This window comes from Mauremys mutica, chromosome 18 (genome assembly GCF_020497125.1).
Source record: "Mauremys mutica isolate MM-2020 ecotype Southern chromosome 18, ASM2049712v1, whole genome shotgun sequence".
Lineage (NCBI taxonomy): Eukaryota > Metazoa > Chordata > Testudines > Geoemydidae > Mauremys > Mauremys mutica.
The window spans coordinates 21638860-21651701 of NC_059089.1; the positions used below are offsets into that span (position 1 = coordinate 21638860).

The 12842-nt window shown below is 48.8% G+C and overlaps 1 protein-coding gene across 4 annotated transcripts in view; it reads left to right on the forward strand.

Annotated features, from left to right (window-relative positions):
• The window catches only part of RXRA (retinoid X receptor alpha), a 213506-nt gene extending 200958 nt beyond the window's left edge, over positions 1–12548 (forward strand). For all 4 annotated transcript variants that reach the window (XM_044992500.1, XM_044992498.1, XM_044992497.1 and 1 more), the window contains 4 exons: positions 1341–1473; positions 2562–2653; positions 5776–5881; positions 11858–12548. In XM_044992500.1, coding sequence (XP_044848435.1) covers positions 1341–1473; positions 2562–2653; positions 5776–5881; positions 11858–12005 — 479 coding nt within the window. In that variant the 3' untranslated portion in view covers positions 12006–12548. The remainder of the gene's footprint in view (positions 1–1340; positions 1474–2561; positions 2654–5775; positions 5882–11857) is intronic.
• Positions 12549–12842: the final 294 nt, after the last annotated feature.

The window sequence follows — 12842 nt, forward strand, 5'->3', positions numbered from 1 at the left end:
CGGGCGCCTACAGAGGGCAGTACACACCTCTCTTTAGAAACGGGCTTGTCTACTGATTAGCGTGTAAATTACAGTGACTGGAGGTGGAACTAAATTTGAGACTCCAGCTTTCACCAGTAGGCGGCTCTGTCAGATGAAAGACTCAGATACTTTGCACTTCTCTAGCTCCTTTCACCTGAGATTCTCAAAGCAATGTACAAACATCAAGTAAGCCTCCCCCTCCTTGGTGAGGTAGGTCGGGGTTGTTAGCCCGATTTTACGGATGAGGAAACCGAGGCACACAAGATGAAGTGACTTATCCAAGGTCACATCGCAAGTCAATGGCAGAGCCAAGCAATTGCATCATGGAGTCCTAGCTCCCAGTTCTACTAGCAGACCCATCTTTTCTTATCCATCTTGGATGTTTCCAACGCACATGTCAGTAGAGCATGTCAAGAGATTCCAGAATTTTGATATTTTGATGAAAATTTGAATGTGGAAATTTGGGGATTTTTTTTTTATGAAATCCCCCCTCCACACACACACACATTTTTTAACCAGCTATAGCTGTCCCCTTAGTATCTAAGCACAGAAGGTATAATATATATACCTTCACAGATGCCTGACTTCCAGTGACAACTTCTAATAAGACAACCACCTACACTATAAAGAAATAAAGCAACATGGAATACATTATTTATTTGTGTTGGAATAATGTCTGGTGACCCCAGTTATGGACCCGGGCCCCATTGCGCTGTACAAACATAGAGCAAAGAGATGGTACCTGCCCTGAAGAGCTTTGCAGGCTAAGCCGAGGACCAAAACAGACAATATCCCCAACGGTTTTCAGAAGCACGCATTTAAATCACAGGCTCTTAGCTCCTTTGCATGCTTATTGCTTGGAAACAACGTTAGTAGTAGCTCCTTATTGGACACGTGTCATGGGTATTAGGCCACATTAGGTATGTGTAGTTACACACACATACACACAGGTCAATTGCTGTCTGCACAGAAGGCTTGGGGGAGGGGAATGATTTGCTCCAATGCTGGCATTGTGTTTGTAGAGGAGATGGCCTCTGTTACCTAACGTTGGCAATAGATTTTTTAAATCTATTTACTGCTTCTTCCCATATTTTCCCCTCCAAGAACCAGGAAAGGGATCTTTCCATAGAATGTTTGGCATCTAACTCAGGAGCCCTGCAAGAGGGGTGGATACCAAAGAAAAGCAGGCAGGGCGGGGCCAAGACCTGTTCTGCAATGACCTCTCCTCAACTCTTGGAGCAGGCTAGTGCCTGGGATTCCTAAAGCCGTAGGGGAGCCATGGGTATTAACCGTCATCCTTCGTTGTCTCTTCTCTCCAGGCTGGAATGAGCTCCTAATCGCCTCCTTCTCCCACCGTTCCATAGCTGTGAAAGATGGGATCCTCCTGGCCACCGGCCTCCATGTGCATCGGAACAGCGCTCACAGCGCAGGAGTCGGCGCCATCTTTGATAGGTGGGGAGCTGACGCCAGATGTTGTGGAAGGGGTCTAGGCTGAGGTGCATTGGCAGAGCTGAGGGTGGGGAAGATTGGAATAGCAGTGAGTGCCGCAGGTCAGGGCTAAGGTTTGTTGGTGGAGCTGTGACATGGGGGTTTGGTTTGAGGGGATGGGACCAATGGCCAGGATTGAGATGTATTGGCCATGCTATGCATATGGAAACTTGCCATCCATGTCAGTCCAGGCTGCAACCTCAAGTCTCTCCTTTTAAGCGCACAGAAACGTCCAGCCCAGAATAATTTGTGAGCGCCTCACCCAAAGCAAATTAATACATCGTTCATGGGGGCCAGCTGGCTCTAATGCCATGAAGAGGATGCTTGTTTATTGTGCTTTTCATCTTTAATTGGACCAAAATATTTGATTTTCACTCTGAGCAACATAAAAGCACCAAAAATACCCAGCTGGCGCCACGCTCCTGGTCTTAGGGTGCATTTAATCCACTGCTTTGGCAAAGCATTTTAACTTGAGACTTCCCTACTGTCTGACCCAGTTATTACTCAGAACACCACTCACATTGTGACTGCATCATCTGCCCTTGATCATTTTCAGAGATAGCTGGATTGCGACCAAGGGACTGCTCATTCAGTCCCTCTTCTGAACTGGGTGACAAGATTCATTTCCTGTGAGGTCACAGGAGTGGGATCCTGACTTCACTGCAGGATCTCACAGGAAAAGCTGGGCAGATACACTTGCAACAAGAGAAAAGGGAATAATAAAAATTGCCAGCAGACGAAATTGCTTTTTGGATACCTGGCTTTTTACTTTTTAGCCTTTCTCCAGTGTTAGAGTCCCTTACTAAACTCGCTCCGAAGCTAATCTTTATGGTCCTCACTACGTCTCTCAGGAACCAGAGGCACCCAGCTTGGATTATGTTTGTGCAACAGGAGAATGGGGGAGGGAGCAGGGGGGGGAAATCTTCAGCTGGTACATATTGGCACTGTTCCATTGGCTTCAACAGACCTACTCCAGATGACATCAGTTGAGGGGCTGGCCCAGGGTTTGTTTTTTTTCATGCTGATCCCAAGGGATTTTTGTCTCCCTGCAGAGTACTGACAGAACTCGTGTCAAAAATGCGAGACATGCAGATGGACAAGACGGAGCTGGGCTGCCTGCGAGCCATTGTCCTCTTCAACCCTGGTACATTCAGCTGCTCTGTCTTAATGTCCCAATTCAGGCTTGGCTGGGGCTCTGTTCTTTTGGCTCTTTCTTTTATTGACTGTAAAATGCTGTTGTAAATAACTCTGGGCACCAGATACAGTGAGAGGCAGGTGAAAGAGAGGAGAAAGAAAATCAAAGGGGAGCTCCAGGGATGGGAGTGTGTGATGCTATAAATATGCCTGTTTACCCTATCAGTGTATTGGGTGCGGTTCCTCCTTCCATCTAGGGCTGGTGTATGTAATGCCTAGAAAAATAGCCATAATCACCTCTTAAATCTCCCCATTCTAAAGTGAATATAATATTTCATTGTCAGACTAAGGGGCATTTCCTCCTGGGGAGAAGGAAACATTACAGAGATTAGGATTCTCTTGTAGGCGCAGGCTAACTAGGAATTGAGCTTAGCACAGCGCAAAAGCCAGCTGATATCACTTCTTCGGAAGATTGCTTGGACCATATGTAGTCACAAGGGTTTTCCTAGTTGCATCCAACAGGCCAGATTCTCAGGTGGTATTAATGGGCACTGCTGAACTGATCTTCACGGAGTCCTGCACCATTTTATGCCTGCAGACCGACAAAGGCAAAATTATCGGAGATTTCAGAAGTCAAAGTTGTTCTGTTATCTCCCAACAGGTGCAAAAGTGGATCGAAACTAGAGAACTACTTTGTAGCTGCCTTCTAAAAAAGGATGTCTCCAAGGCAAAACCAAAATGGTGGCCAGTATTAATTACTCTTGATTCCATATAGTGCCCAACACTCTAGCAAACTTAGTAACTGGATCCATGTCAAACACTCGTTTAGCAGCTGGATAGGGAGTATGATAGAACCCCGCACTAGGCCATAACTGTGGGATTTTGTGAGAACCAGCACCACACACACACAGCTCATCAGATTAAGATGACTTATCCCTAACAAAACAAGTCTGAGGATGGCATTTCTCCATGTAACACTCTACTAGCTGTGTGTTCCAGCAAACCTTGCTGATCGTTGTCGTTGGTTTCTCATTAATCATCAGTTATTTGGGAATGACTATGTCTGGCAAAAGAAGAAAATCATGGAGAGGTTCCCGTGACACATTTGCTCAAGGAGATCATTGGATTGATATCCCCTTGGGAGTCCTTTCACCCTCCCAAAAAATGGACAAGGGTCCAGATTTGTAAAAGCATTTAGCCATTGCTTCACTCAGCATTGCAACGTGTGACTGAGTTAGGAGCCTCAGTCTCATTGCAAGTCAATAGGATTTAAGCTCCTAAATACCTAAGTCGTGTTTGAAAAGGAGATTTAGGCTTCTAAGTCACTTAGGTCTTGCTGTGCAGAAGGCGTGGGATTGTCCGAGGGATCAGCTGGGGAATGTAAATGCTGACCAAGTCCCATTGGGAGCATTTGGGCAAAACCACAAGACAGTGGCTTGAGGGAGTTTAAAGCTTTTTGATGAGGGCTCGTAATTGCTGGAGTGAACCAAAGTGCTGGATTTGGAGTGGGGAGGATAGAACCTTAGTCAGGCAAAGCCAATCCGACAGCTGATTATCTGTCCAGCAGCCATCGTCAAACACACAATCGCTTGAGCTCTCCCAGAACGCACTGAACTGAGGCACAAAGTGGCTGGGATTCAGACTGCAGGCTCTAGGGATGAATACGGCAGCACAGCATGGTAGATAAATCGAAGGGGATAAACCCAAATCTGAGATTAGTCAGCATAACTGGATTTGTCCGAGTAGGAAATATTTGAGTGTAACTCTGCCATGTTATTTTTTTTTAAAACCCTTTCAAGATATTTTAATTTACTTTTGCAATCCAGATCGGTAGCCACCAGAAGTTGCCACCCACCGATGGCAGTTCAGTGACCTGCATGAAATGAGATTGGTGGGCTCAGACCAGTTCCTATGTGTCCACATTGCAAAAGCCACTAGCACCATAGCTGGTGCTACCTGTCCCCCTTGTTGGCAGCCTCTGCCAGGAGGCCAAGGCTTAAAATGGCCCCTCTCCTCTCTTGTCCCCTAACTACAGGGTTAATGTCACGTTAGGGTTGAGGCCCATGGCTCAGGGGATTGACGGATAATGCGGAGAATCTGTTGCTTGCTGCTTCCCATCCAGGCCAGCTCTGGAGCAGCTGAACCTTATTGCTGTTTAGTTAGGGCAATCGAAATCCAATTCCTGGTGGGCAAAATCCACCAGCAGTCGTACCGCCAGCCCCGTTAATGGCAGTCTCAGCAAAGAGGCCAGGGATTAAATCAAGGTGGAGACCAAACTCCCCCTCTGGCTTGTAGAGAGGTGGCAGGGTTGACACGAGTTCTGTATCTGTCCTGAGGATGTAACGATCTCGCTAGCTCCAGAGCTGTTCTTTGTAGCTCTTTCTTGCAGGGGATTAATTGGTAGGAACAATAGATGGCCTCCTAACTCCCCTCCCCACTCCTCCCTCGCAGCGTAAAAGCAGGCATAGCTGGCTGATGAAGGCCATCGGTTCCTGTGTCCATCCCATGTCTAGTTCCCTGGCTCGCCCTCTTCATCCAGCTAGCTGGTTTCCTGGGCCGGAAGGGGACGCTGATTTCCCAAACAGGGAGAGAGGCTCCACAATTGCCTGACTTGAGTTCTGCTGCTTGTGAAAGAAGCTGGGGAATGAAAGCACTATCAAGCCAGGTCCCCATCCCCGTCCCCTGCAGCACACTGCTCCTCTGAGCTGTACCACAGCCATGGCCTGGGGGGTGGGGGGAGAGACTCCATTCTAGGATTGACAGAGCAATTCGGTCTCCATTTCCATTCTGCTCTCGGCCTTTGTGCTGAGCCAGCCAACAACCCAACTGCTGGGAACTAAACTGAGATAAACACCTTCCCCCATCAGTCCTGACTCATTTCCCAGAGGGCACCAAACAGTCCTCTCCAATTAGGTGCCCCTAAAGTGCTGTTCAGTCACCACCAAACTAGGCCAGAATCAAACCAGTGACCAGAGACATCCACTCCCCTTAGCTGGCCATTAGGGGATGGCTCTGGATGTACACGGCCCACCAGTCGATACTCCTCACTCGCCTATTGTCTCCATCCTGGACATGTCCAACATGCTCCAAAATGTGCCTTCGTCTCGGCTAAGGGTCCTTGTTGTGTTTCAGACTCGAAAGGACTCTCCAACCCCGCCGAGGTGGAGGCTTTGCGTGAGAAGGTGTACGCGTCCCTAGAGGCATACTGCAAACACAAATACCCCGACCAGCCTGGAAGGTGAGTGTCTGAGCGTGGATGCCTGCCATGGGCAGGGTTGGCACCAAGCTCCTGTTCTTTGCTACTAGACGAGACCTGTCCGCAGTGCCACCCAAAAGCTGCTCCTAGGGAAAGGTTCCAAGAAGCGCCTCCTCCCCATTCCAGGTAATAACAACACTATGCCCTGACTGTAGGCCAGGGTAGACAACCTATGGCACACGTGCCGAAGGCGGCATGCAAGCTGATTTTCAGTGGCACTCACACTGCCCAGGTCCTGGCCACTGGTCTAGGGAGCTCTGCATTTTAATTTAATTTTAAATGAAGCCTCTTAAACATTTTAAAAACCTTATTTACTTTACATACAACAATAGTTTGGTTATATATCATAGGCTTCTAGAAAGAGATCTTCTAAAAACGTTAAAATGTATAAGTGGCACGTGAAACCTTAGATCAGAGTGAATAAATGAAGACTCGGCCCACCACTTCTGAAAGGTTGCCAACCCCTGCTATAGGCAGTGCTTTTTGTCTGGGGCGCACAGACCCTTTACAAGCCTTAAGATTTGCAATAATCGTCTAGGTAGGTAATGTTAACCTTCTATAGATGAGTAAATGGAGTCCGAGAGCTACACTTCCCTGCTGGTCTAGGTGGAGGCAACACGATTGAAGCAAAACCATTCATTTTTGCCCTGCCCGATCAGTGGAGCCTCACAAGCCCCCCGATTATGAAGTGCAGAAGTGTCACCAGCCCCATTTTACTGACCGGCCAATGGAGGCAGAGAGAAGTGATCCAACTTGCACAAGGTCACACAGCAAGTCAGTGCCGGGAATAGAACCGTTGGGTTCCTTCTGGTCCCCGGCTTTAGCCACTAGAAACATATCGCAATGGGATGAGTGCACCCCAGGGGAAACCACCAAGAATAAACCACGGAAAAACAAGACACACACAAAATTAATTTTCAGTGGCACGTGAGCATCACGGCTGGGAAGCAAAAGCCTCAGTTGAAGCTCCTCCTTTCTCTCTCTCCCCCTCCCCCCCCCACGCCCCCTTCAGCTGGGAACAGGAGGAGAAATTCGCAATCCTTTCCTGGACCATTCCAGAATTGAGTGGGTGCATTTTCCCAGTCACAGCTTGGAGCTGGCAACTTTCAGCTATGCGACTGTCAGGAACAAAATGAAGGAATGCACTGTGAATTGCCTGTTGGTACAAGTCAGTTAAGGAATGCGTATATCCGTAAAAACGGCAACATAGTTTAGAAATTTGGATTCACATCTCATCTGGCTTTCTGGGCTTCCTTTCTGGACAGTCGAAAAAATGGATCCTCTTACAACAGTAATTGATTCATGCAACAATTGAGAGCCATTGTGCCAACTCAGAATTGCTCTGAGCTTACAATGTTCTAGACTTTAGTATCAAAAGTCAAAGCCGGCTCTGTGCCAGGGATGGCTCATCGGGCTGATGTGGTTTAAGATGCCTCAGTTTCCATAGCTAGTAGTACAAAAGTGAGCAATGTAGCAAGCATTATGTCTGACTACCTTTGAGTACCCTAACCTTATGGATCACATACCAATTCTGCAGCTGGGTAAACAGGAGGGACCCTTTCAGGCTGAGATCAAGTGAGGCTCAAACCCATGACTGCTGGGACTGTAATCAAGCAATGTTTGTAAGATTGTCAGAATGGGCTTAAAAACAGTGTGAATATTATTACCGGCTTTGTTTGGTTTGGAGGATGGTGGGGGGTGGGTTGGTGACCTTGGAGAACAGGACAAGAAAGGTTGGTTGAAGCCTAGAAAACCACATGCAACGCATCTAAGTTTTGGATCCTCTCGCCAGCTCTGAAGCCAACTCAGGTTCATGTAAATTTCACTTTTTAAGCAAACTTGTCCCCAATTTTGACTGAACTTTGTAGTAATTTTCAAAAGATCTCAACTCCCATCTGGGTTCGAAATAAGTGGCCAGCCATAACTGCCACAATGGGAGCTGCCTTTGAAAATCAGGCCCTCTTCCTCAGCAATGGACTGACCCAAACCCCCAGATGCAAATGTCTCTGTCTTTGGAGGGGTGTGTAAAATCCACGTTGAACTTTCCAGCCTGTGCTCATCACTACTCCTTTGTTTGCACCTCAGATCTGGGCAGACTTCATGGAAGCGGGGTGGGATTCAGAGTTGCAACCAGTTTAGTTTCTGGATTCATTGGAACCTGAGACTTGGGAGGTGTGAGCCTACCTGGATCAAAACCAAAGCAAATGTTCCAAAACCCATGAAGATCTGAATGGCTTTGACACAGCTCAACTAAGGTGTGAGGACTCCACTAGAGATCTCTCTACTCTGAGGACTACGCTAGTGATCACCATGAAATGGAAGGAAATACTCAGTGCATCATGTGACCGTTACCATAGTCCAGTGGACGGGAATCCTGGGTTCTATTCTTGGCAACATCACTGGCTTGTGTGACACTGAACAAGTCACCTAACCTCTTTGTGCCTCCCATTTTCCATCAGTAATGGGGACAGGGATACCATCCTTCGCAAACAGCTGTGAAAGCAACAAACACAGAGCTCTAACTAAGTGCGGGGTATAATTATCATTAAGTTGTGACATGCCTTGCCACCAAGTGGTATAATTGAAAGTAGGGAGCTGAATAGGTTTTCCAAAATGGATTAGACAGTTACAGGAATTAAGACTTCGCAGTTACACAAAAGCTAGGTTCAAACATACAAGGGGTCTCCATCTCCATGCTCCATGCTTGGAGGATTGGGCTAAAAGAAATCAGAGTCCTGCACTTAGGACGGAAAAATCCCATGCACTGCTACAGAGTGGGGACCAACTGGCTAAACGGCGGTTCTGCAGAAAAGGACCTGGGGATTACAGTGGACGAGAAGCTGGATATGAGTCAACAGTGAGCCCTTGTTGCCAAGAAGGCTAGCGGCATAGTGGGCTGCATTAGTAGGAGTGTTGCCAGCAGATCAAGGGAAGTGATTACTCCCCTCTATTCGGCACTGGTGAGGCCACATCTGGAGTATTGCATCCAGTTTTGGGCCCCCAACCACAGAAAGGATGTGGACAAATTGGAGAGAGTCCAGCAGAGGGCAACGAAAATGATGAGAGGGCTGGGTCACATGACTTATGAGGAGAGGCTATGGGAACGGAGGTTATTTAGTCTGCAGAAGAGAAGAGTGAGGCGGGATTTGATAGCTGCCTTCAACTACCTGAAGGGGGGTTCCAAAGAGGATGGAGCTCGGCTGTTCTCAGTGGTGGCAGATGACAGAACCAGGAGCAATGGTCTCAAGTTGCAGTGGGGGAGGTATAGGTTGGATATTAGGAAACAGGCATCCGACGAAGTGGGTATTCACCCACGAAAGCTCATGCTCCAAAACGTCTGTTAGTCTATAAGGTGCCACAAGACTCTTTGCTGCTTTTACAGATCCAGACTAACACGGCTACCCCTCTGATAGGAAACACTATTTCACTAGGAGGGTGGTGAAGCACTGGAATGGTTTACCTAGGGAAGTAGTGGGATCTCCATCCATAAAGGCTTTTAAGGCCCGGCTTGACAAAGCCCTGGCTGAGATGATTTAGTTGGGGTTGGTCCTGCTTTGAGCAGGGGGTTGGACTAGATACCTCCTGATAAATAAATAAAATGACACAACATGATCCCCATTTGGGGTCAGGAAGAAATTCCTCCCCTGGTAGAACAATGGACAGTTGAGTTCTCTGTGGGCAATTTACTGGATCATCCCTCAGTAGGCACTGCCAGAGACTAGACCGTCCATTGGTGAGGTTCAGATGCCCTTCCTGCAAGACTATGAATAAATATTGTACTCTAGGAACTGGGCTCACAAGAATAGTGTAAATGCTTGTGCACCAAATAAGCTACTCCTGCAAAACAGCCAGGCTAAGGGAAACATTCCCAGGCCAAACATAACTGAGTCTGTGCTGCTGTAGCAGGGAGGGCTTGGTGTGTACGTGACATGAAGCAGCCTCACGCGATCAGCTCCCTTCTCTCCTGGCCCAGCCCCAGCCCTGGTGCATTGCGCTGTGGGCTGGTTATCTCACGGTTAAATGTATCCGAAGGCTGCAACCATCATCTGGTTTGGTTTAGAGTGAAACTTCCTGGATGGGATGGCAGGACTGATCTGTTTTTTCTGGCCCTTGTCCCACTGCTCTTTCCAGCTCAGCAAATACACACACACACTCACATATATATATAAGAGCACACAGTCCCCCCCCCCCAACGCCCCCACACATACTCCTTTTCGCTGGCCCAGATCCAGCCTTGAAATTCTGTTGCTTATTTTGAAGCCCCTGCTTGCATGGGGACACTAAAAATAAATAAATAAAGACGTTCTCTATTATTAATGGGAATTTTTAAAAAACATTTGTCCAAAGCGCTGTGGTCGTTAGTGGGGTGGGGGGAGCCAGACGAGCTGGGCGGAGATCTCATGGAGCTGCTCTGGGGGTGGAGGTGGGGAAGGGTCTCTGGAGAGACAGTTCTGCATCTGAGCTCTGTGCAATTCCTAACTCATTTGGCCTGAGCCCATTATCCCAAACGAACAGGAATTGCGAGTACGTCGCATAGTTTGCCCTGAGGTCCAACCCCACATTGTATTGAAGAGCCACGTCGCAGCTACTCCAGCTCTTCACTGGTGCCTGGAATGAATTCCCCACCAGCTGGCCACTCTCCACCGGACTCTAGATTCAGGGCAGGCAGAGCACAGCCTTCCCCAGAGCTGCTGGCCAGCCTTGTGGGGTCTCTCACATCCAGGGTTTTGCCAAAAATCACCAGGGCCAGTCTGTCCCCCACTGCTGGGGAGCTTTTGAGGCCACAGAGCCAGCTCCTTAAACCCGTGATGCTGCTCCGGCTTTGCGTGTCCCTCAGTGCCAAACGCTGTTTCTCCCGTGTTTTGAAAGACTTTCCCATGAAGCATCAAAGCCCATGTATGAGAATGCAGCACTCGTTGCTTGTCAGCAAGTTTTTTAAAGCATTGTAGGTGCAACAAGAAAAGCACCTCTGCTGGGCTGAGCGGAGCGAGAGAGCTCCTTTTACCCGGTGGATAAAGTAGATGAGCAGCTCCCAAAATCCCAGCCAAAGAGAAGTGGGAGCTGCTCACCCAACCCAGCGAGAGGAAGAGGGGCTGTGTTTTGACACCTGCCCTGGCACAGACAGTGGAGTCTTTGCCTGACTCCAACTTCAACCCCCTGCTTGAGAAGATGCTGCCATCTTCCATTTGATTCACCCCGGGTATAGTGCCCCTCAACCCACATTTCTGCTTTGCCAGCGGGTCCCAAAGGCTTAGAGCAGTGGAAGCAGGGTACCTGCCTGGGGATATCTGTGAAGAGTGACGTGTGGCACTGCTGTCTGTTGTCCGTTACTGTGTTACTGTAGTAAAGGGATGCAGTCAGGCTGCTGTCTAGTCAGTTTCATGAAATGAGTAAAAAGTCACTCCAGCCCCCCTGGCTGGTTTTTGCGGTTTTACAGTCACATTTTCCTATTTCCAAAGGGGAAAAAAAGGAGGGGGCCAGATGCTGAGCTGTTGTCTTCACTGAACTGGTGCCTGCCCCTGGCCCAATGTGTTTCTTCTCTCCTGTGCTAGACTCACACAACCAATACAGGAAAATGACTTCAATGGCTTTACACAAAGTGCTGCCAAATGCGAACCCAACAACCCAGAGGGCGAGATTCCCTCTACCCTCTTTCATATCTGGTAACCGCAGACTCTTGTCATTGTTTACCTTGCCTGCATGTCCCGCAAGAGAGAGCCAGTTGGTAACTTCTCCGTGTAATGAGTGTAGGGGGGATTTAGCCACGTGCTTTCCAGTAACTAGAGAGAAGTCCAGCCCAAAGGGCGAGCTGTGCTCAGACTAGACCCATCTCTACCAGGAACGTGCGCAGGAGCCATGCGAGCTCCCCCTTCCTTGCTGCACCGCACCTCTGACTCCGACAGGCAACGCCAGCTGAGTGTGAGGTGTCTAACCATGTTCTCTTCTTCACTCTTGCAGGTTTGCAAAACTCTTGCTTCGCCTCCCTGCCCTCCGATCCATTGGCCTGAAATGCCTGGAGCACCTGTTCTTCTTCAAGCTAATAGGAGACACGCCCATCGACACCTTCTTGATGGAGATGCTGGAAGCACCCCACCAAATGACTTAGAGAATCCTGGCTGGGTCAGTCCCTTCACCCAGCAGGGGCCTCAGTCGCCTCCTCCCACCTCCACTCTTCCTCCTCCCTCTCCCCGGTGCCGGAGACCCTGTCCGATCTTCTCCGTCTGACCCAGGGTGACACCCCGCCGCCCCTTGCCTCCTCGTCACGCTGACCTCTGCTCATTTTGTCACCGTGGCGTCGAAGGAGCTGACGATTGTTTTACTGTTTTAGATGTAGAGAAGTGGGACGTAGCGTTTCAAAAGCAAACAACCCCCCTGCTCCGCCTCCTGGCATACCTGAGTTTGAAGCCCACCTGAAGGCCAGGCTTCTCGGCTCCCTGCCTGCCCCTGCCGTAGTTGGGTTTGGATTTCTGCATGCGGCCGAGATGGTTAGTTGGAGGCACGCGTCGGGGTTGATCCCACCCATAGGAACCCTGAGCAGCTGGGGTTTGGATGGGTTGGGGGAGTGGTTTAATCCTGCTTACCCACAGCTGGATATTTTCAGAGGATGGAGTTTTTGAAAGAGGAAAGAATATATATTTTTGGTTTCTAACAATTAGTATTTACTTCTCGCAAGGAAAGCCGCTCTGGAATGGCCCCTGCCATGTCGCTTTCTCTTTTGAATGAAAAGCAGGGGATTGTGGGATTGATCGCTTATCCCCTTCCCCCTCCCCAAACTAATGACCTGAACGGAGAAATGACCGGTCACACCGAGAGACTGAGCCCCCCTCTGTGTGTGGAGGGCAGTGTGGACGGCGGTGACTTCAGTGCCCTGCTTTCCGTCTGGAAAAGCAACAGCGTGTCATGATTTTTCCAAAGATGACTGTTCTCTCAGTTGTGGAGCTAG